Source organism: Paralichthys olivaceus, chromosome 10, assembly GCF_024713975.1.
Source record: "Paralichthys olivaceus isolate ysfri-2021 chromosome 10, ASM2471397v2, whole genome shotgun sequence".
Classification (NCBI taxonomy): Eukaryota; Metazoa; Chordata; class Actinopteri; order Pleuronectiformes; family Paralichthyidae; genus Paralichthys; species Paralichthys olivaceus.
Genome location: NC_091102.1, coordinates 19,734,773 through 19,758,045, shown reverse-complemented (window position 1 = coordinate 19,758,045; position 23,273 = coordinate 19,734,773). Strand labels below are relative to the sequence as shown.

Genomic DNA, 23,273 nt, shown 5'->3' with positions numbered 1-23,273 from the left:
GTGTTTTTTTACATTCAATTTGACTGTACCTTTAACTAATACACCCTCACTGATGTCAGCCCCCAAAGTTTGCATGTGTGTGTGTCACATGATGTAGCCAGGAGGTGGGATTTGAATGATTATGTTGATGGTTTATGTTATGACTCACATATTTACATTTTTCAATCAGGAATCAAAATTAAAAACAGAACACATGCTCTGATCTGGACAGAGGGATGGTTTTCATGAAGGAACATGTTTGATGTGTTTCCTGTTTTGGCAGCAACTTTTTCCACATTTATTACAAACTGCAAATCAACCTTCGAGGATGACATCACATTTGTGTTTTTAGATATCCAAAATAATCCCATGTTTCCGATTCATTACATTAAGCTAACGCTTTTATCCACAGCGAGTTACAATAAGTGCATTCAACCATGAGGCTACAAACCCAGAACAACAAGAATCAAGTGAGTGATTCAAATTTCTTTTTCAAGAAACTGAGCTTGGTGATATCAGGTCCGCTTCTCTCTCTGAAGTGTGTGTGGTGCTGACAGACTGTCGAGGAGGAAACAAGCTGTGTGTGTGCAGGTGAGATTCTCTAGCTGGGGCTACTGCAGTTCTCATTGCAGACAAAAGCTAAATATTAGTGGGTGTTAGTGGCTTTTTTGACCACTGGAAAATCTATCACGTATGTTTTGAGATATATCACAATAAAAACTTTGACCTGTTTTGGTACCAACCACAATGCTAGCATGGCTGAAATGAACAACATAAATGACTTAGAATGCTACAGCTTTCTAAGTGATATGATTCAAATGCAGCTTTTTCCAATCTAATTAACACTGGAGACACTGCAATTTGGAATAGATTATTTTATTTAGAGCTTTGAGAAACTCCCACATGCCCCGATGAACAGAGTAGTCCCAACAAATCTTAAACTATTCTCTAGAACTGTCTTCCATTTGTTAATTTGCATACAGACACAGGATAATTCAGTGCCGCAGTCACATCTTTAAAATCATAAGCTGCATTGAAGAGCATTGGGGCGGAAGCTCTAATCAATGCTCTGTCACAAAAAGCGTCTTCACTCAGCCATAGTGTGATAAAACATGCTTGACTTAGAATGGACTACACAGATAGAAGATGACCTGCTTTCCCTTCCAATGTGTGTCGACACACTGGTGGAGGGTAGGATGGGTGTTCGGCCGTGTCCCTAATTTGATGAACATTGGTGTGACGCAAACCAGGCTTGATGCCTCTGAATCCTCAAGGCCACCTCTAAGAGGCCAACAGCTGTTTAGATGGATTGCAATTGAATGCAAATTTGATTACAAAATGCAACAGTGTTTGAATCAGGCTATTCCCTCAACCAGGTTGACTTGACTTTGAGAAGGCACCACATGCACACAGTGTGTGTAGATAGGGCGGGGAGTAGTGTAAGAGATAGACTGCAAGTCATAGGTAAATATGATGTATTTGTCGCCAGAAATTGGTGAATTCAGACTAGAGATGAGTGTACCTGGAAGTGGGCGGGGCATAAATTAAGATGGTATTTTAAGCCTGGATATGGGTTGATCACAAGATGCTATATTTATTGTTTATAGGAAAACTATTTACAGAACATTTTTTGATCACAAGAGTAAGAGGACTATTCAGAACAAGTTCTTTTTATAAACTTCAGTAATAAACTAAACTTTTCATACTCCACATACTCAATGAATTTAAACAGTGTGATGTTTGTGTTTGACAAATTGTAATATCTCTTTTACAATTTGTTGTAGGTTTTTTTGGGGGGGGGAGCTGTATTTCTACACAAAGAAAAACACAATGTTAAGTATGCGGTGAGGGTGTGTGTAAGTGAGTGAGAGAGAGGAGTGCTCACTCCGTGTGCATCTAGCCAGGCTTTGCATACCGCAGCAGCAAACCCATCTGATCTAGACTTACAGTATTATCTTGGAGAATTGTTTCAAGTCTTTTTGCCACAATGTGGCTACAGATCTTGTAGTCTTGGTTAAGTACACTATCCAGTTTATTTTAACCCTCTTTTGGGGTCTTTATGTCTTGAGCATGTGGTTGCAAGTTGCAAGCCTTCAATATAGGTACCACTCTGGGGTGATAGAGGCCACAGCTCTGTTTGTGCAGGATCTTATTGTAAAGGCCACTCAAAGCACTTTACACTACAGTTTTCCATTCACCCATTCATACGCTTCTATAGCTAGCACTTTTTTTGATGTTCTATTGGGCAGATTTGGGGTTCAGTATCTTGCCCAAGAACACTTTGGCATGCGAACTTCCGACCTTCTGGTTGGAGGACGACCGCTCTACCCCCTCAGCCACAGCCACCCCTGTACCTTGTCCTGGGGACAAACAGACTGTGGGCTGGGTGGGTTGGGTCCTTGCTGATGTTGCTAGCCTTCTTGTGTAGACGGCTAGCATATACTGTGTCAGGGGTTCAGGGTTCCAAATTATTTTTTAAGAATAAATTTAGAGTAAATGTATTCAAATTTGGACCATACAAACCTAGTGAATGACAGGAGGATGTATCAGTTTTCTTACAGGAATGACATTGATAAAGAGGAAGTGGAACTGTAACAGATAGCTCTGTTGCTGTGGGTCTCTCGTCAGGAATGTGCCAGATAGCAGGTTTGACTTTTAATGCTTGCTTTATTTTCTGTCCTTGTAGTCGTTATATATATATATATATATATATATATACACACACACGCTGGCTGTCTTGCTAGTCGTTGTCTCCTTCTTCTCTGGGGCCCTCTGTGTCCCAGCGCGCTACTGCTGATAAAGGGGAGAGAGTCATTAGTTGATATGGAACACCTATGCACAATCAGACTCTCTCTGGCACCGATCCCAGAACCCCATCTCCATTCTCTCCCTCCTGCAACCGATGCTGATCACACCCCACTACAACATACCTCCACCGCCCAACTTAGGCCATCCGTCCTAACCCTACTTCCCCCCCCTCTGAATGGGAGAGGAAGTCGGCAACAGCCTCCGGCCTATGGCCTGAACAGAGCGTGAATGGGCATCCCAAGAGGATATAACATAGGGTGTTGACCACCCACCAGATTGCCAGGCACGCTTTTTCTACTGTGCTGTACCTGGCCTCCCTCTCAGACAATGTCCGGCTGATGTACAGAACCTGGCGGTTGACGCCCCTACCTGCTGGGACAAAACAGCACCCCGCCCTCTGTTCAAAGTGTCAGTCTGCAAGATAAAGGGGAGAGAGAGAAGTTAGGTGTGTGGAGCAGTGGTTCCCCTCAGACTTTTCAAATGCCTGCTGGCACTGCTCCGAACACTGGACCGGATCAGAGGCACCTTTTCGGGTCAGATTGGTTAGTGGACTGGTCAGGTCAGTGAACATGGGGATAAACCAATCGCCTGTAGTAATGCGCTAGTCCCAAGAACCGCCTCACCTCTTTTTGGACTTGGGCGGTGAGCAGGTGCGCATACAAATGCAGCTATCGCAGCCTGCCCACTGCCCAAGTGGTACCCAAGATACAGTACCTCCCTCCATCCAACCGCACACTTCGGGTTGGCCATGAGCCCGGCCTGCCTCAGTGACCCCAGCACCTCGGCCACCAGCTGAACATGATGACGTCGTCCAGGTAGCCGGCACCATATGCAGCATGTGGATGCAGCACACAGTCCATGAGGCATTGAAATGTGTCAGGGGCTCCAAACAACAAGTGTGACGAATTGGTACAACCCGCATGGAGTGAAGAAGGCTGTTTTATACTCTGGAGACAGGGAAACTGCCAGTAACCTCAAATTGTGTATGGTAAAAAAAACGTGCTTGTCGACCCAGGACATTGAATATGTGTCAAACCATGAAACATTGTGCAGTAGTCCACACAGAACCACATAGATCCATCCTTCTTGTCTACAAGAACTCGCACTGCAAACAACAGAGGATCAAGCCATTTACAGTATGTCACTTGCGTTCGTCTTCGTGATTGGACTTACGGATCATGGATTTTAATGTCTTATTCAGCTGCTCAACAAGACCATCAGTCTGTGGGTGGTATACGCTGGTCTGAATAGATTTAATGCCCAATAATACGTAGAGTTCCCATAGTGTTTATGACATGAATGAGGTGTCTTGGTCAGTCAGGATCTCTTTCAGGATCCCGACTTGGGAGATGACCTAAAACAGTGCCTGCGCAACAGTCTTTGCAGAGATGGTGCGCAGCAGCACTGCCTCTGGATATTGCATTGTGTAATCTAACAGGACTAACACAAGCAATACCCTCTTACACTCTGGTGAAATGGTCCAATGAGGTTCATACTAATGCGCTTGAATGGAATCTTCATTAATGGTAACGGGCAGGTAATTTCTCCTCCTGTCTGAGTGTCACGACTCACTTGGTATAGGCTGGCAGAAAACTGCCGGGAATTGATGTTGGGTTCTAATTTCTGGCAGTTTTACAAGCCTGAGAAGCTTGGCAGTAGTTCCCCCTGCTCCTAGGTCTAGGGATGGCTTTCACATGTAAATGACAATGCTGTGAGCTTTACACATGCAAATCAGGATAGTTTCATTCAGTGTTAGAGAGGTGACATATTTTTCAAAAATTGAATAAAGTAGATGGCTCCAACTGAATATGGTGGATTTTTGAAAGTTTGGTATCAGTCAACATTCAGCATCATGGCCAAATTATTTGGCTCTGCTAAAAAAGGCTCTCCATTCACGCACTGGTACTCCTGCCATAGTTGCCCATCATAAACATCTGCTAACACACCCTCAGGTATTTTCCGCTTTCTTCATTCCTCACATTTCTCTTCAAATCAATTTCTTGTTTTGGACCCTATTTTGGCTATTGCGCAGCTAGAGGGCTGAAATCTCTCACACTGCTTCCTGTTACCCCGATGAGTCACACGTGTTTTAAAAGCTCAGCAGGTTGCACATAAAAAGATTTAGCCAGCCCGGTTTTCTGGCCTTTTTGGTCAAAATTAAAAAGTAATTCAGACAAGGAAAACGTTTTTTTCTACTGCCTGTGCGGACACAAGGCTGAAATATATTCCTCTCTCTGTATGGAGTGCTCCCATTTTGTTTTCACAGCTCTATGTATTTTGTGGACCTGGCGGGAGGTTGTCCGATTCCAATTCAAAATTAATGGGAATGAAAAGTAAGGGAAAGTCCTATTATAATTGCATAGAAGTGGATGGCACCTGATTTCAGCCAAAATAGCTTCAAACTGTTTAGAAATTGCTCAGTAGAGCTCACGTCGGCCCCAGGATTGACATTTTCGCATCTCTGACCCGTGTCTCCTTTCTATGGCTTGCTCCCAACAGGAACATGATGGGAGCTCAAAATCGGCTTCACATTATTCAGCATGTCTCACTGAAGGAGCGGTGTGATTTTGGGGCTGGAATTCAAACAGAGCCTCAAAAATGGCCATATCTGTCACAAAAAGGTCAAAAGATAACTTTTGAGGCCTTTCACAGTTCACTCCCAAATCGTACCCCAAGAGGGCACCAGGGGCCATCACAATGGCCCACAACCAAACCAGGCTCTCTGACTGGCTGTTCCTGTGGGGAGGTAACACTGTTATTGCAGAAATATGGTGTGACTTTAGGCAGCTATCACTGTTTCATTATTTTTCTCCTGCCCCACAGATGGTCACGCAGCGTGTCCAAGGCGATGATGGTGACTACGAGTCAGTTCTACCTGAGAAATGTGCGCAATTTCATCAACTTCATGAAACTGACACCCCCTTGAACAAGATGCCTAACCCAGGGGCAACTCAACATCATTCCCAGGGAAATCAAGATGAGCTTCAAAAGCATCAAGGCCAGGGTGGTTGTACACCAGATAGCCACGTAGAGGAAGACAATGAGCCATCTTCCCTCCAGTGCAGACCTCAAACCCTGCCCAGCCCTTGGTTAAAAAAAAAGCCTGTCATCACCCGTGTGATCACTTGGAGCACAACAGCCACAACACACCTTTCTCTCTTGTTATCAGGCCAACTGGAGGAGCCTGATATGTGATGTAAATTAAGTCAGAATAGGATCTAATCCTCCTGTGCCCTCTCCATTCTTTGTCTGTGTCATTACAGATCAGAGAGCATAACACTAACAGGACCTTTGGGGAGGCCCAAATGTACCTCACAAAGGAGGAGTTTGCCTGGGTCCAGCGTTGGCAGCAAGAGAAGGCTGGTGAACCTCAATACATACCTCAGAACAGCCTGAGTGGACATGGGGTTAAGGGGGGAAATACACTTCACAGACAGCCATTTCCACCAGTGTAAATTTAACTTCAATGTACACACCCCACATCCAAATGCGATTGTAGTGAAGTGTTGTGAACGCAGCCCAGGTAGTCCAGCAAGACTCCTCCCTTAGCTCCTCCCCCTGCCCAGGTGCAGTATAAAATGCCTCAGCTGGCTCAATTCAGCCTCTTGCTGGTCCCTGGTGGCAGTTACCCATTAAAGGTGGCTCACCTGCTGTTGTTCTGTTCTGCTTTTGTTAGGTTTGCCTTTTTTTGCCTGGTTTGCTAATTTCTGTAGTTTTGATTTGCTTGTTTGGTCCAGGTTGAAAAATTGAGTTGTTGGTTTTGTTAACTTTTTGGTCTCTTTGTTTCAGGAAGTTTCTTTGTGTCTTTCTTTGATTTTCAGTGCGGACTGGGTGTCATCAGGTGGTGGGGCTAGGCACCGTGGTGAGAACATCACTCCTGTTGCATGCAAGTAGGCACTGGAGCACTTTTAGTGCATATTTTGTTGTGAATATTTTGTAGTGTTGCACCCCAGGCTAGAGGGAAGGGGCACTTCTCTAGTAGTCTGCCTCCCACTGAGGCCCCAGCCCACTGATTTTAATTTTCTGTTATAGTCATTAGAGTTTTACTATTGTTATAGCCTTAAATTTTAGATATTGTTTTGTTAATAAAGTAATTTTTGTTTACTTATCTTATATTCCTCCCTTTTGTCACCACCAGCTCCAGTTATTTTCTTCTCTTTAAGGTCCAGTCCTGATTTCTTTGAATTGTTTTCCCAATAAACATATTTGCATTTTATAATTTGCTGTCTCTGCCTCCTCAGTCACGAACCTGTTTCCCTTTAGGTTTCTTTTCATTAAACTATTTTTTTGATTTACATTATATCCTGGGGTGCAAGGCCCCAGGTGGCGTTGTTGGTCCCTAAGTTATCGTTACCTCTTTAATTATCTCTACCTCTCCCCTTATTTGATTTAAAAAAAATTCCACTCCTTGCCACACAAAGCTGAACAAAAAATCATCAGAGTGTTGTCAGAGCTTCTCAGTTGTCTGCTCCTCTTTGAAGTTTTTCAGGCCAAGAAGACACACGGATCCAAGGAAAGGAAAAGAGTCACAGACTACATGTGTCAAGATGTCACCACCGCTGACCGCTTTTATGCAAAAAAACCTGTACACGCTCGAGGCAAAACAATTTTCAAGGAATTATACAGGACAGTTTGACAAAGGTGGGAAAAGTTATACAAAAATCCCCAGGTACCCCTAAGGAGAGGCAGAGAGAGGAGAGCGAGGAGGACTTATCAGAAGACATCAAAATTCATTTCCAAATTTAAAAAATGTTCTGTCCATTAAATAAACATATAAAAGAAGTGTCCATGTTCATGGTGAGTATGTTCAGATGTGTGAAATTGTGTGTGTGTGTGTGGAGAGTGTGTTCAGGAAAAAAAACAAACAGTTATATATATTGAGTCCTTGACAAAATGTGAGTTTGGTAAAGCTGTGGTCACGTACCTGGGAAAGCAAGTAGGGCAGGGACAGGTGTGCCCCGTCAGCCAAAGTCCAGGCCATTCTGGATTATCCCTTGCCAGAAATGCGGTGGCAACTCTGTCAGTTTTAGGGAATCTGGGGTTATTATCATGGTTTCTGTAAAAATGTTGCCAGTGTAGTTGCACCACTAACTAGTTTAGTAACTCCTTCCTGTCACTTTGTCTGGACTACTGTGTGTCAGGTCTCTTTTGATTCTGCCAAGGCTCTTCTGTGCAGTGCACCTGTGCTGGCTACACGTCCCTATGAGATGGAGGTAGATGACTCTGAGTCATATTGTGTGTGTGTTTATGTGTTTTGTGTTGTTCTCCCTCCCTGCCTGGGGGTCATGTTGGCAGGGGATTGGAGGATGGCCTGATGGAGCTCACCTGATGATTCAGTCAGTTCAATCATTTTCAAAGAACTGAGTTTTACTTTAAGTATAATTAGTATTTAGGATAGACAATTTACTTACTTTTCAATAATGAGTGACCTCTAGGCCTGGGGTTGGCAACCTTTACTATCAAAAGAGCCATTTTGCCCCCTCTTCCAACAAATACAATTTGTCTGGAGCCGCAAAACATATTTGATGACACAGCTTATAAAGTCTTATATGTAGTTATACCTAGTGTTGTGCCAGTTCACACTTAAAATGGACTAGTTCAAAGTTCAGTGCATGCAGATGAAAGTGAACTAGTTCACTAGTTCTAGTTTATTAGTTAAAGTGAGAGCAGGTCAGAGTGGAAGAGGACACAGAAACTCCAGCTCGATACAAACCTACTGCAGCTTCTGCTCTGATCATTGAGCAGAGATGACTATACTTAGTTTCACAGTGTCTCCTCTTTAGATAAGTCCTGTTGTGCCTTATCCCGGCTCTCCCTTCTCTTCTCATGGGATGGTCGCAACATCCACTGCAGTGTTTGGTTCAGCCATTCGGCGTCCTGACTGTGTAGTCAAAGGACCTCTAAAACTCAGGGAGGTGAATAATTCCAGGCAGATGGTCGGCAGTACAATGACCAAACATCCCAGTTTGTCCGGGACTGTTCAGTTTCCTGATTCAATAAAACACTAAAATGTTTTAAACTTTCACTACCTAATTTCCCTGGTTTCAATCCAAATGAAAATAATAATTACATATAGCATTACATACTGTATGTTTTCAGTGCTTCTGGCATTCTTTCAGTTATGTAATCCAATAAAAAACGTAAACAAAACACCATGTGTATGTACTCAACACTGATTGGTCCCTGTGGTGTGTAAATGAATCAATGCTTCGTTGTAAGGGCTACTGCCAACCTATGAGCTTGCAGCTCTCTCTGATAGGACCTGTCAGTACGACACTGATTGGCTGGAAACCCTGTTAATCACTCATTTTGTTCAACTCTGTTGCTTGCCAATGGCCTTGAGGCTCGACAGAACAATACTCCTATGCTAGCAGTTAGCTGTCAAACTGAAAGCTTTCGAAAGAGCTCCAGGCTGCTTCACAAAGTACCCATCAGCAACATGCGCATCCACACACGGTTCATGTAATGCTCCTGCTTTGGGAGTTTTAAGCTGTGGTCACCTCATATGTGAATGTCGGCCTATGGTGACAGTGAGGGAAGTGCCCAGCCTCCTAACTCACGAGTATGTGGATTTCATTCAAATTGTAGTGCATTACTTATCATAGCATTTACAATGAAACCTGGATGAGAACAGCCTGAATAGTAACTACATTTTCCGTCCTGTATATAAAAGATGGCATTGAGCCCCTGATTAGGAATTATTACATCTGAGACTACATCTCACGATAACATTACTGTCAGCGACCCATACATCCTTTCGACACCACATACCCTTCGCCACTGCTAATGACATGTTGAAACATATCACACAGAAAAAGGAATTGGTAATGCAGTGAATGCAGCTCTATGTTGCCATGGAGCTAAAATTAACATTTTAAAAGGTTTCTATAGTGGTCACTAAATGTATGGTATATCATTTATATTCAGTTCAGCCGTCGGAAAAATTGGCACAGGACTCTAAATGGTGAAAGAATTTAATCTTTTCTGTATTATTTCATCTTGTGCCTTCAAAAAAAAAGATTTTAAAATATGCTCTAGACTTGCAAGTCTCCTCTGTGTAGTTCTATCAAAACTAAAGTGAACTCAGAGAGCCCATGCAGCAATATTCTGAAAATACAAGATATTTTACTCCCAACAAAACTGGAAAAAACATTTTGAAATATGAAAGTTATGTCATATAAATACGATACTTTAGTATAATAAAGGTAAGACATGACTATGAGGTGTAAGTTAAAAGCTCCCTAAGCACACTTCCTTCCGGCCTGCCTCACAGTTTATTTCTCATTCCTAAAAACATACCAGAGGGAGAGTGGCTCAAAATGCAGCTCCTAAATACAGTGTGTACTCAGACTGTAGTTCCTGTTGCAATATAGTTTTATTGTGGCAGCAAAGGTGTTTTCTACCAAACTCAAGGCCTTTATAAAGTTAACATCTCAAGTCCTTGAGACAAGGATGCGTGTCTGAGGTATACAGATAGCCCAGGCAAAGCTATCCACAAATGGCCCTGGGGTGAACAGAAATACATAATTGAAGCGAAAGATACATTCTTGTGTCATGGATGAGATGGTGCAATGTCATCCCAAGAATAATAAGAATTTGCCTTGAGCAACCCAGAATCTGTCAGCACAAATCTTATCCGTCGAATGAAGAATGCATTTTACATTACTTCAGGTCATTTGAGCCAATAAAAACATCTAAAACCACAAGCTCACAGCCACGTCACCACACTTAACACATCCTTTTTTCCGGTATATCAGAAAACTAGGTGGGCTGCGCCAATGGTGGCAAAAGAATATAATCTTACCCAAAATAAACTTGTCACTCACATACCTCCATCAAGGCCACAACATTTGCCTTAAATCCAATCAAGCTTTACCAAATTGCACACAGTCCTAGACATCAGTTCCATTAAATGTGCAGTGTGTATGATTTAGTGACATCTAGAAGTGAAGTTGCATGTTGCAGCTGGATACTTCTTTTCTCACCCTCACTTCCCAACATGAAAGGGAACCTGCGGTGAAGGTTTTAGTTTGTCCAGTTTGGATGACAGTAAAAAAAAAACATGACGTCCTCCACAAAGAGGAACCCCCTCCATGTAAATATAAAGAGCCCATTCTATGGTAAAGAAAACAACAATTCATACAATTTAGATGAAACACACCAGTGAAAACATCCCTAGGATAATTTTATATTCAATATGTGTCAAATATCCCTTTCACCTAACTCTTACACACTGGACATTTAAATACTGCCCAGGAAAATGATAAAAATGTCAAAAGAAATACAGATGTATGTTACAGAAAGATGATAATAAAAAATAAAAAAAACTGGATCCACACCAAAATGTAATGGTTTCTTAGCGAACCCATACCTCACCCAGTTTCTTGGTAATCCATCCAGTAGTTATTGCATAAAAAAGAATGACATAAATTCAACCCAATTAGTGTTGATACTTATCATGGTTAGTGTTTTCTTTTTCAGCTATGGCAGAATATGCATGATCGTAATGACCGTCTATTGCTCTTGTTACGAACATGAAAGTGATAATCATTGTCTCATTTCTGTCAAAACTGTGAATGAACATATTCCACACAATGTCTAGAAGATTAGCAGTAGTATTTTATGTATTAGTAACCTACAAGGTACATGACATGAACTGATGTGCTTATTACAGCATTGACTCCCAAGCTCTCCCACACAAAGCCTCAAAGTCAAAAAGAAAAGACCATCACAGTCAATGCACTGGAACAAACTGTGAATATAACGAGCACAATCTTTCATCTCTGTAATGTACAGTTAGATGTTGATCATGTTTCCCATACATATGCTGCAGGTTGCTTCAGTGATTGATGCTCCTTCAGTCACTGTGCCACTACTTTGATCACAACACACGTCTCCTGGCCTGGCTTCCACCACAGCTTTGGATGTCCCCATTTTTAAAAATCAATTTACTAAACAACTCTCTGAAGCAGGTCACCTCATTTTTGTGGCTACACTGAAAATCTGATTTACTACACTGCTAAAATTCAGGTATTGATTCAAGTCTAATGCCCTCCAAAATCTGGTTTCATATATGGTGAGCATTTACGCACACTTAATAGCCTGCCATTAATCTCTGTGCATTGAAACTGACTGCTCGAAGACACTGGTTTAGAGTCTTTCAGAGCGCAAAAGAAAATAATTTGTTTTCTTTCTTTCATTTTAATTTTTTGTGGCGGTTCGGATTTCCAGGATTGCCCAAATGGTTCTAAGAGTATATACAAATCATTACTCTTCATGCAGAAGGAAACACATGTATACTACTCCAAATTCACTTTTTATAAATACGATCACTTCCTATAAAGTTGGCTGTAATCAAATTAGAGAAACGGCATTAAGGCGTCCTCGTACTCGTAAACTGTTGTCCACAGAAGTGGAAGTGATGATGAGTGAGGATGACTATACCAGAGCTAAAACCAAAGCAGCAGTGCTGGTGGAGTATAGCAGGGGGTTAATTAAACACTTTCCCCTCCTAACACCTGTGGAGTTCAGATGATGACTGTAGTTTTCTGAGACAGCGTGATGATGAACTGCTTCTGACCCTGTGGGAGACCGAAGTGCTTTCTCATCTATATGGTATTAATGAAAGACAATACATACAGTCCCAGTTCAGGGCCCAGGAATTCCCCTACAAGTAACAGGCTGATAGTTGTGGTGTCAGAAAGATCTTATTTGTGCAGATGACTGATCTCCCCAGTGCTTTATTTTTGGTAAAATTACAAAAACTATGCTGTGTGGAATTCAGACTCTGAATATGATGCCACAAGGATATATCCCTCAGCATGATGCTTTCTCTGAATAAATGTGGCAACAGAGTATCCAATTATGTATATAAAATAAAAACTATAGTAAGCCAGGGTATTCTCTGGGAACATAGGAGCCTCAAAAGTGATGCTTATTACTGCATTCGAGATAAGAGGTGTGAAACAATACTGGCGTTATTTGAAGTACTCACACTGCTGCACGTTTCTCAAGATACATCCTCTTTTATCTTTTTTAATGTAGATTACTGACATTTTTGCGGTGAAGATGTTTGAAAAGCAACAACATATCCCTGAAGTTGGGGAAATTCTGGCATGTGGCTGGTTATCGCCTTGCTCAAGGACACTTTGATACAGCCAGACAAATTTACCATTTCTGGAAATCAAACTGTGACTCTCTTTGGCAGCCATGCTGCCACCTGCTACCCATGTCCTCCAAATGGCCCGAACTGTCCAAATATATGAGACAAGAGAGTTTGAGGTTGGTGAACTGCAGACGGGGGTTACAGCTCAGGAGGACCAAGACTGTAATACACTAGAAATGGAGTTGTCATTTCAGGCGTGTGTCAAGCTCTGTCCCACAGAAAGCAAAGATCGTCACTGTGGAAAAGGTTTTTCTTTGTTGAGTGCAAACCTTTAGGAGGTCAGATCAACAGCTTACGGAAACATACTCATGTTAAGGTTCATACTTTTAATTTGGGTTATTACCTGAACGGGTTTACATGCTAATATCGAGATAACTTCACATGAAGGCTGTTAATGTATACAGCATTTTAAATGTCTTTCAGCTTTTGGTTTTTCACATTTTCTGCAGTTCTAAAATCAAATAGTGAACACAACTATAATGAATCACCTTCAAAATATTAAGTAATTTCATATGTAACTCCATTTGTCTTCAGCATGAACGCCTTGTTATGCTAAAACTGCCTCTGCAGGGCATGATTGTAGAAAAGAATGTTTAAGGTTGTTGTAAAGTGTGGTTATCAATCTTAGGTCTGGATGCTTGTTCCGTGTCTTTATTTAGTTTGATGAAAAACTGAAATACTAATTTCTGGTTCATTTTATATTATCAGAGTATCTCAATCCTCAAAACAACATGACTGAAAATTGTCTCTTACGAAACACATTTTCCACATCTTGTCATTTTTAATTTGCTTCCAGTAACATTGACGTAAATGGTATTTGAGAAAACACAATATGTTCTGTCAGACGGTGAAATTACATTACAGACGTTTTTTATTACCTTGATTTATTTGTATTTTTTAAATTTCCGTGCCATTAAGAGGAGACACACAAACAAAAGCAAACAATTATCAGTGATTTGGCCAGACTAGATAAAAAAAAACGAAACAGCATTTTTGATCATTTCTGAAACACATGACTGTTGATTTTTTGAGCGGTGCTGGGTTTGGGAACAGAACCAACAGGAGATGATTCAAAATCAACCAACAGATTCCACAGCTTTTACTACTGATGTTTGCCCAACGAAACATCAAGTGTGGACAGCCTAACAAGATAATAATTGAGTAATACATGGTATTATTCTGGACTATACATAGTTAGATATGAGTTTTTTTAATGTTTGTGTTTTTCTGCATATATCATTTGTGAGGTTGTCATTCTTTCTTTAGACTTTCTTTATGCCCAGTTTTGTTAAAATACAATATTTGTCTGATGCAATGGTTGAACCCCTCATCAAACACAGATGAATAAAACGACTTTTATTACAAGGTGGCAACTGGTAAATTAAAAAGCTCTACCAAACTGGTTCAGGAAAAAGTGCCAGATGTTTTGTCGGCTAAACTCAAAGGCTTCTAATCAGGGATGAATTGGATCATCTTGTCTTCCTCATAAGAATTGCCAAGGTCTTAAACAAAGATGCTAAAAACAATTCAGCGAACAGATGGTGTAAAGGGCAAACACAGGAAGCCAAATGAATGGGTCACATTCCAGCTAAGTGCCTCGTTCTACATGTTAATCATCAGGAAATAACCAAACAATTTGCTAAACTCTCTGTGGAGACAATAAAGAAAACATTAATGATTTTGATGCCAAAAAAAACACTTGGGAAAAGTGAAGATTATGGACAACATAGAAAAAGTAAGGTAAGCATCCTACTTCTTTTAACTGCGCTGGGTGGTTCGGGATGAGGGTCAGCACTTTTAAATCTGAGGCTGTGGTACTCTATTAGTAAATACACCCGCCTCCATCAGGTTGTGAGAAGACAATTGAGTCCATGCAGGACGTGTGACAGGCTCCACCTCAAACAGTAAGGCTACATCAGAGCTACTGTTTTCTTTGAAAATGGCATCTACTTGTTAAAAGTTGTATCATTGTTAAAAAATGCAGAATTTCACTGTACAACAGCTGTTCGCAAAGAAAATAGGGTAGAAATAAACTTGTTTTTGATCATCCTTGCCATGAGCACAATCTTTTCCTAACCTGAACCATACTGTAGATGCATGTGCAGACTGACCTTGTCTGGTGATAAAGTTGGCTTGATTTCAGTCTCTGTTCCTACACCTAGGATGTCAGGAATCTAAGTGGAAGATAGATAAAATGATGGATGGGTGGTTGGATTTCCACAATGAATGTTTTTCCACTGCATCTGTAAATTTTCTTTTATCGAAAGTATCAAGAAAGTATAAAGATTAAATACAGTCTAAACTGTGGATTAGCTCAAAGGAGACTCAATGGTTTGGTCAGTTTTGTTGAGTCACAGCTTGTAAGCCTCTCTTTTAGGACAAAACACTAAAGCAGCCCTGTTCTAACAAACTCACTTCCACCATTTGCATCTCAGAATTATTTGCAGAAACTGAAAAGCTGACACAGAAGATGCTGCTAACACAAAGCAGGGTGGGGGGGGGGAGAAACCAATACATAATTGTGTTGCTGAGGGTTAAGGAAACACCAACCAATTCAAATAATTGCCACAGTATGTCACAAAGCTTTTGAGACACTGGACTTTAAAAGTAGTGCAGCAGGCAAAGGTTTCTCTCAGTAATGAGTCTCTCATCGATTTCAGCATTGTGTGCTCAAACTAAGGCAAAGGCCTGAATCACTTGTTGGCAAAAAGAACATTCTTCTGGGCACCCTGCACAGGGTCGCAGTTGTTTGGAAGATTAAAAATCCGTTTTTTATCATAGAAATGTCTGTTTCTGTTCCATCATGAAACCTCTTCACAAGAACGAAATGAGCCCAAATCCTGAAACTGCTGAAAAATCACTACAAGAATTAAATCTGTGTTTTAGTGCATGTGTTCATCCAAAGAGTATTAGTTCCTGTCAGTGATACTCTGAGTCCACGCAGGGACAATATATTTGCTTTTACAAAATGTCATTGATACACTCTCTCTTCTGCTGCTAAATTGAATCCAAGGAGTGTCAATTAATTAAATGAGAACACTGAGGTCTTGATGAAAGTTGGATTTCTTCAGAAGATGATCTGACCCAAAATTAAAAATGGAAAAGACAGATTTTTCTCAGATAAAAGATTTGTTTAATTTATTTTCAAATGCTGGTAAGGTGTTGAAATCCAGACACTGAAACAAACACACAGTGACTCTTTAAACAGATAGAAAATAGATTTGATAATCACATTATTATCACAAAATTATTGGAGCCCTTTCATTTCTATCGCAGAGCTCACACACCAGTTGTTCTCTAAGATGAAGAAAAGACAATTACAAGTTCTTTTAGACATCCAAACACTTTGACTCTAAAGACGTACAGTATTTTACACAACGACACAGATGACATGTGCACATCTCCAGGATGTAAAAGTTGTGTACATGTGGGCCAGCAAAGACATTGTTATATGACGGGTCAAAACTACACACACACAGACACCTCTGTAACAAAGAACCCCTACAGTGGTACTCCATAAAAACATGACTTTGTCGGATAACAAAGCAGAAATGCTTAATTAAGAGCAAGTCTCTGAACCTAGGTTATTTTAACCTGTTTGATCTATTGGATGAGTAGGAATCACCACATAAGGAAAGGTACAGCCAGTTTTCAATCACAAAAAAGCATATAAAGTTAAAATTTTGAAAAGGTTTGCTATCATTGTCTAGTACACCTTCCTGCCCTTTTCTTTTGGAAAGATCCACCCATCTGGATAATTGGGCTGCGACACCTTTATGACTCAGGTTCCTGGCCTTACACAGAAAGTGGCTCAGCCTACAGTAGATTGCATCTGAATCTGAGTTCTACAATGGCGAGGGGGGAGAAGACTCAAGAGTTGCCCAACTTCATGCACAGTGTATGGTGTAGAATTCCCAGAGTAGGCACTTGGACACAGTCACTTCCTGACCAACAAAGTAACCTGCAGGCTATAAAAAATCCACTGGGTTTGTGCCCAAACCTACAGTTCTATGCTACAATCAGATCAACAGGCGTGATGGCTGTGGCGAGTTAATTTGCTGCCGTTTGTTCACCAGTAACAGAAATTGGGTGTTTGAAACAACTGCATGTTGACATTCAACATTAATAAATTCATTCACATGGCTGATACACTGATTCTTTCTAATTATGATTTGTTTAACCTCGCCCAGAAGTGGGTTTTTTTTCGCTTGCAGAACTAAATAAAACAAAAAAATATATTTACATTACTTATAATGTAATTTTGATATAACTTTACAGATGTTTCCACAGCTGTTCCCTAAATCACAAAGAAATTCACAAGAGACTGCAGTTGCAAACTCTTCTTCTATCTAGGGCACTGATATTGTCATTTAATCACTGCAATGACATATTGGCCATTGAGTCTCTCATTCATATTGTGTTGCAGAAATTAGATCCCAGTCACACATGCTGATATTTTCAGCATGCTCACAATGTTCTTCTCTGGTGTTTGATGGATCGTTGCTCAGACTTTATTGCCATTTCCTCGTTATTTGATATTTGATGGTCCTGTGGTCAGAGATGCTTTTCAAAACTGGGAGAAAAAAATACCTGCAGTAGTGTAGACAAGGCTTCAGTCACTCTCTGAGAAATTAACTCCTGAATGCTGGAACATTACGTCTGACAAGGTAAACATGATTACATTCTTTCCTTACATAACCTTGGCGAGGAGGGGCTGAAGTATTCAAATCTTGAACATGTCATGATGCTGCGGTTGCACATTGAGTAACTGTAGTGTAACCTAATTACCTGGACCACCAGTTTTATTCCCATGGTTTATGCATGTGTCTGCACACCTAAAGTGAACCCCTGTGTCTTGTAAAATAGCCTTCACCATGACTGTGAGACATTAAGTACATAAATCAATCAATACAAAGTAGCTGGGAGACACAGCCGTCCTCCTCATTCGTCTTAGTCCAAATTCAATCCCTAACGGATCGACACCAGAGTGGGCACATTTATCTCTCCACTGTAGATCTATCATCCCTCATGGAAATGTGACTTTTATGAGCATTTTGCTTATTTTGTGCTATCAATGTTGACACTGCTGCCTGATCTGCCTGTACAGACAGATTTACTCATATTCAATGAATTATTCCTTGTTATTAGAGAGTCTACTGTCACTTTGTATTGTTTGTGTGCTGGATGAACAGTCTGTGTTGCTGAGCGAAGTTTGAAAACCTTGCATTCATCCTACCTGATTTATCTGCAGTGAAGATTTTCAAAAAATTGGAGACTTTGCTTAAAACTGTCCATATGTGTGACTTGTATATATGTTAGAATAACTTAACTGGTGTTATTTTTTCAGACATTGCATGTTGGCTATTTCAGAGGTTTGTTGAGGAATCACCACAATGTTCTGACCCAAACTTTTCAAAATTAAAGCTGTGTAAATCAGCTAGATATAAAGCATTGCAGCAATAAAACAAAGATTCATTTAGAAGACTTTCTAAAGAGGAAGTGATTCTATGGATGTTGTTGCCATGACAAAGATCAGCATCTGCAACACTCTGTGTCAGTCTGATATGGTGATGTAAAAATAATCAAAATGATCTGGCAGTGATTTTGAGCAGTGGTGTGACGCAGTTAGGGACCTCTATAGTTTATCTTAGAAAGTAGAAGACGACATGTTCAAATACAGACTGAAGGTACACTGCCCCACCACCACTGACCACTACAAAGTGCTGGTCACCTGTTTATTCAATGTTTGTAATATTGAATGCATACTTTGCTTGGACTAAGGAAACTAAGAACAAACGTGTGAAGATAAGATGGTTCACATGGTAGACTGAAAGAAAGAGAGACATTTGAGGAATTAGTAGGTAGATAACATGTTAACTTTAAGTAGAACAAACTCATTTCATTAGTGTGTTGGTGCACAAATGTTTATTTTCAGTGAGACCCTTAAAATAATCTTCTAAAAAAACGTTTGTGATTTTCTGTTTGCAACAGCTGTTCAGTCATTTTTGTACATGACCTCACACATTTACTCACATATTTACTCACATATTTACAGACACACACTCGCCCCGCCTCCTGCTAAAGAACAGTGCTGATGGTGTCGAAGTCCTTGCTGATCTGAGAGCTGCTGGGCAGTGACTTGAGGTACTCCAGGTGCCGTCTAGCATCCTCTTGATTGTGTCTCACATAGTAAATGACATACGCGATCACCATGGTGAACCATCCGAACATGGTGACGAACATGGCCACGTCGGTTGTCTTGTGGTGAAAGTTGCAGAAGTTGATACCTGAGTCCAGCACCTGGATCACCGGCTTACCCGCATACTCCTCTTGTACCGCTGTGTGGCAGATCACCTCGTTCACTGTCTCGGGGTCAAGCCGCAGCTCCCTCAGCACCTCCTGCAGCGTACACTCACAGTGCCACGGGTTGTTTGAGAGGCTGATTTTCGCTCGGAGACGGGCAAATGCCTCTTTCGGGACACTCTGGATGCGATTGTTTGACAGGTCCAGCACGAGGAGGCTGTCAGAAACGCCTTGAAATGCTCCAACGTCCAAGGTTTCAATTCCATTGTTAGACAGGTCCACCTCCTGAAGGTAGCGCAGTTCTCTGAAGGCGTGGTTGGGGATGTGTGTGATGTGGTTGGATGCCAAATGCAGGACAACAGTGTCACTAGGAAGATCTGTTGGGATCTTCTCCAAGTTGCGAGACACACACTGGACAACCATCATGCCACCTTTCTCTATACAGTGACAACTTGTAGGGCAAGCCAGCACCGGTGCACTTGGGATGACTAATCCAAGGAGCAAGCCCCATACAAGGGCAAAGCCATCAAAGATCGGATATTTCCTGGGCATATCAGGCCCTGCTAAGTCTTGCATATTCAGCAGTGACCTCCCACGGGGCCTGTCAGGCCGGAGCGATCATACTCTCACCTGTTTCTCTGCGTAAAATGGTGATAACTGCACGGTCATTACCTCTGAAAAAGACAAAATTATCAGCTTATCCTCAGAAACATGTGGGCTCATCACAGGATAATCCTTCAAAATTGATTCGAAAGAGTTTCATGTGTTCTTTTGAAAAAGATTTGTAACGAGCTCATCCAAATATCGAGCATGTTCCAGCGACAGCAGGGAACGGTAATATCACAGAGATCTTCAAAGAGCCCAGAGCTGGTCGAGCAACACCAGAATCACCATGTTCTGTTGGCAACTGAAAGAATCAAAGAAAATAGTGTTATTCTTGAACTGGTAAATAGTTATTGAAAGCAGAGAGCAGGCAGTAATAGCTGGCAATAAAATACAATCAAGCTCAATCACACAGTGACAAATGACAGGAGAGGGCATCTCGGCTGCTTTGTGCCTCTTTGTTGCCAATGTGGTCTTACTAGCCTGAATGTTATTCCCATAATGTATAATATGATTACTGAGAAAAACCAATTTGGCTTTAGCAGATCCCATACAGGGCACACTCATGAGCATGCTGGAAAAGCCTAATTTTGTTTTAGTTACCACAACAAACATTCATGACATTATGTCAATAATTATACAATTTCATGGCTGGACAAATGACAAATCACGTTTTCCTCCAACAGCGATGATTTTTTAAAAATCGAATTCTTTGCACAGCTCCTTTGTTTCCAAGGACTTGTGTGTGTATCATTCATGCGCACATGATAATAGCTGGCTGTGGGCTCTATGACTGTGTGTGTGTGTGTGTGTGTGTCATGCAGGAGGATCATCACTTTACTACTGTGCACCCTCTGGTGGGCTAAAACTGATCACACAAGCAACCCCTCGCTGTGCCCGCGGTCATCTACCCCACGGAGCCACTGTCTTTCCCTCAGTTTTATTCTCTCTCTCTTTTTTTTAACTCTGTCTTTGGCAAGGACTTCATGGCTCAAGGCCACACACACACACACCTTAAATAAGCCCCTTAGGTTGTGATCTGTCCAAGCTCAGCAGGAGGTGTGAACAGGATGTGGGGCACCAGCACCCCCCCCACACACAAGCACGTACACAAGTGTGGCTGTAGTGCACCCTGCAGTGATCTTATAACACGGCTACATCATTAAATAGTATATATTAAGCCTCACATTCTGTAGCATGAGCTCCAACACATTTGATAGTGATCTGATCTTTAATAATCAAATTAAATTGCAACTGCACCAGATGTGTCCATCAGGTATAAAGAGAACATTGGAGATTAAATCCTAAACCTATCACAGCTTCACATGTAATGTAAGAAAGTAAATGCTTATGCACCATTAAGTAGCCTGATACTGAGTGGATCTAAATGAGCCTGCATGTAATAAGACTAATGATGCATATAAAGTGCAGAATAAGAATCATTATTTGGCATTTGGTCATACTGCAAATTTCATCATAGGCTATGTAGTGGTTGTGTGGTTAAATAGTGCATGGATACAATAAATACAATAGGTTTAAAACTTGATAAATACACATAGTAGCGTAGTATTTTGTAAAAGTGTACTTACCAGTAAAGAGTTTTATCCTGATAAAATGACTCTTCTTTTCCAGCCAGTGGGACTGACAGTGAAGTGTTGCAGCAATAGAAGAGCACTTCACATGTTAGGACTGAGGTCGCTGAAAGCTCCTGTAGACAGACAAGAAGACAAAGGAGCAGGTTCTCTGCCGGCAGCGGTGATCTGTCTCCACGCGGCCACGCGCCGCTCCGTGGATGAATGACGAGGACGCGGCAAAGTTCCGAAGCAGCACGCGGGGAAGTTAGTGGACAGACTCATGTCTCCGGATGTTTGTCTTCAGATGTCTGTGTGACAGCAGCAGCTGCACTTGTTGAGGACGGTGGTAGTGTTCAGGAGAGGGGGGGGGGCTCGAGGTGCAGCACCGGTCCCACGCGTCACAGGCGCGCCCCCCGCCCCCCTTCAAATCGCGCATGGTGCCAGAAGGAGTCCCGTGCGCGTATGGATCAGACTGTGGACTCTGTCTGTCTGACTGTCTGTCTGTCGCTCTGTCTGTCTGTCTGCCTGACTGTCTGTCGCTCTGCCTGCCTACCTGTCTGCCTGTGTGTCTTACTATCTGTCTCTCTGTCTTTCTACATGTCTCTCTGTCAGCTGCCCTCCTCTCTCCTCTAAGACAATTATCTACATCATTAAGAATGGTGAATCTGAAAATTGCCTCTAGACGCTGTATGAGATGAAACACAGGACAAGGTACTGAGTCGCTTCATAACTTTTCACTTGGCTGCCATTATCATTATTATTATTGATGTTGTTATTATTATTTGTATTATAAATCCTAGCAGCCTTACAGTGGTTATGCTATTGATTGCACTCTTTCTGTAAAGACTCTTATTTAATCAAATGTTTGAACGTTCCTTGAATCCTGGAATTATATAATTAGTTATAATCAACCAAAGAAAATGATATATTTGGAATTTATTCTCAAGTGTGAAAGATGCTGCTTGCTGCCCTACTGAACAAAGGTGTATTGATTATTATAATTGGCCTAAGTGCCATACCACACTAACCAGGATGTCGGGGATTTAGGTTGCACAGCAGTGGATCAAGATGTCAGCTACATTGTACTCTGCTGATCCCACACACACAAACTGCATGGAGAGTAGGCTAAGTTGCTTGTTCTGCAACTATTCAAAGCCACTTAATGCTCTATGTATGTCTGCATACATAATCTATGGTCACACTCAGCAACCTAATAACAAGAGGTATTCATTAAACATAATATCCTGATGTTTATTTTATGTATAGTTGTACTTTTTGTAGAAACAAGCACATTGTCCCTGCTGTTGCAGACAACAATGAATGTTGTTTGCATCAATATGGTAAATAAGGTCACATCCCATATGACCTGAACAGACTGTACATGACCGCACATTCAATGGCGCATTCAGTGTTGCTATTTTTCAATTGTTTTGTTTTATTTCATTAGTTGAACTCAGGATGGATGGGCAGGTTACCGCAGGCTATAAAAAAACAGTGTCTTGTCAATTTCCCAGGTAACCTTGGCGAGGAACGGAACAAAAAAAAAATCTGCAAATGTAGGTTTAGAAAAGTGAGTGTAACCGACCCATTCAATTCCATTTGCGCTCTCCCCATGTGATGTAAATGTAGGTCAGATGGTCCCAGTGTTCCAGGTGTCATTTGAGCAACCGAAGAGTTTTTTATGGGACAAGTCCCTCGTCAAAACCCACACTCAGCTAAAGGCAAAAAAGATTGTGCCAATGTGGTACCAAAGTACTGAACTGCTCAAAGGTGATGTCAAATAATATAGTATTAGTCTAGTGCAGTACATGTTTTTATAATGGGATGTCCTCTTGTCCTGA

The 23,273-nt window shown here is 41.4% G+C and overlaps 1 protein-coding gene across 1 annotated transcript; it reads right to left on the bottom strand.

Moving 5' to 3' along the window:
- Positions 1–18,973: 18,973 nt before the first annotated feature.
- On the bottom strand, positions 18,974–21,935 carry lrrc3 (leucine rich repeat containing 3). Its single transcript, XM_020099654.2, has 2 exons — positions 21,448–21,935; positions 18,974–20,162 (listed from the first exon to the last, which is right to left on the bottom strand). Exon 2 carries the CDS (start codon positions 19,829–19,831, stop codon positions 19,031–19,033), a length of 801 nt encoding a protein of 266 aa, XP_019955213.1. The 5' UTR covers positions 19,832–20,162; positions 21,448–21,935; the 3' UTR covers positions 18,974–19,030.
- Positions 21,936–23,273: the final 1,338 nt, after the last annotated feature.

What these genes read in the sequence shown, in the direction of transcription:
- lrrc3 (XM_020099654.2), bottom strand. Translation starts at nt 19,831, where the DNA reads ATGCAAGACTTAGCAGGGCCTGATATGCCCAGGAAATATCCGATCTTT.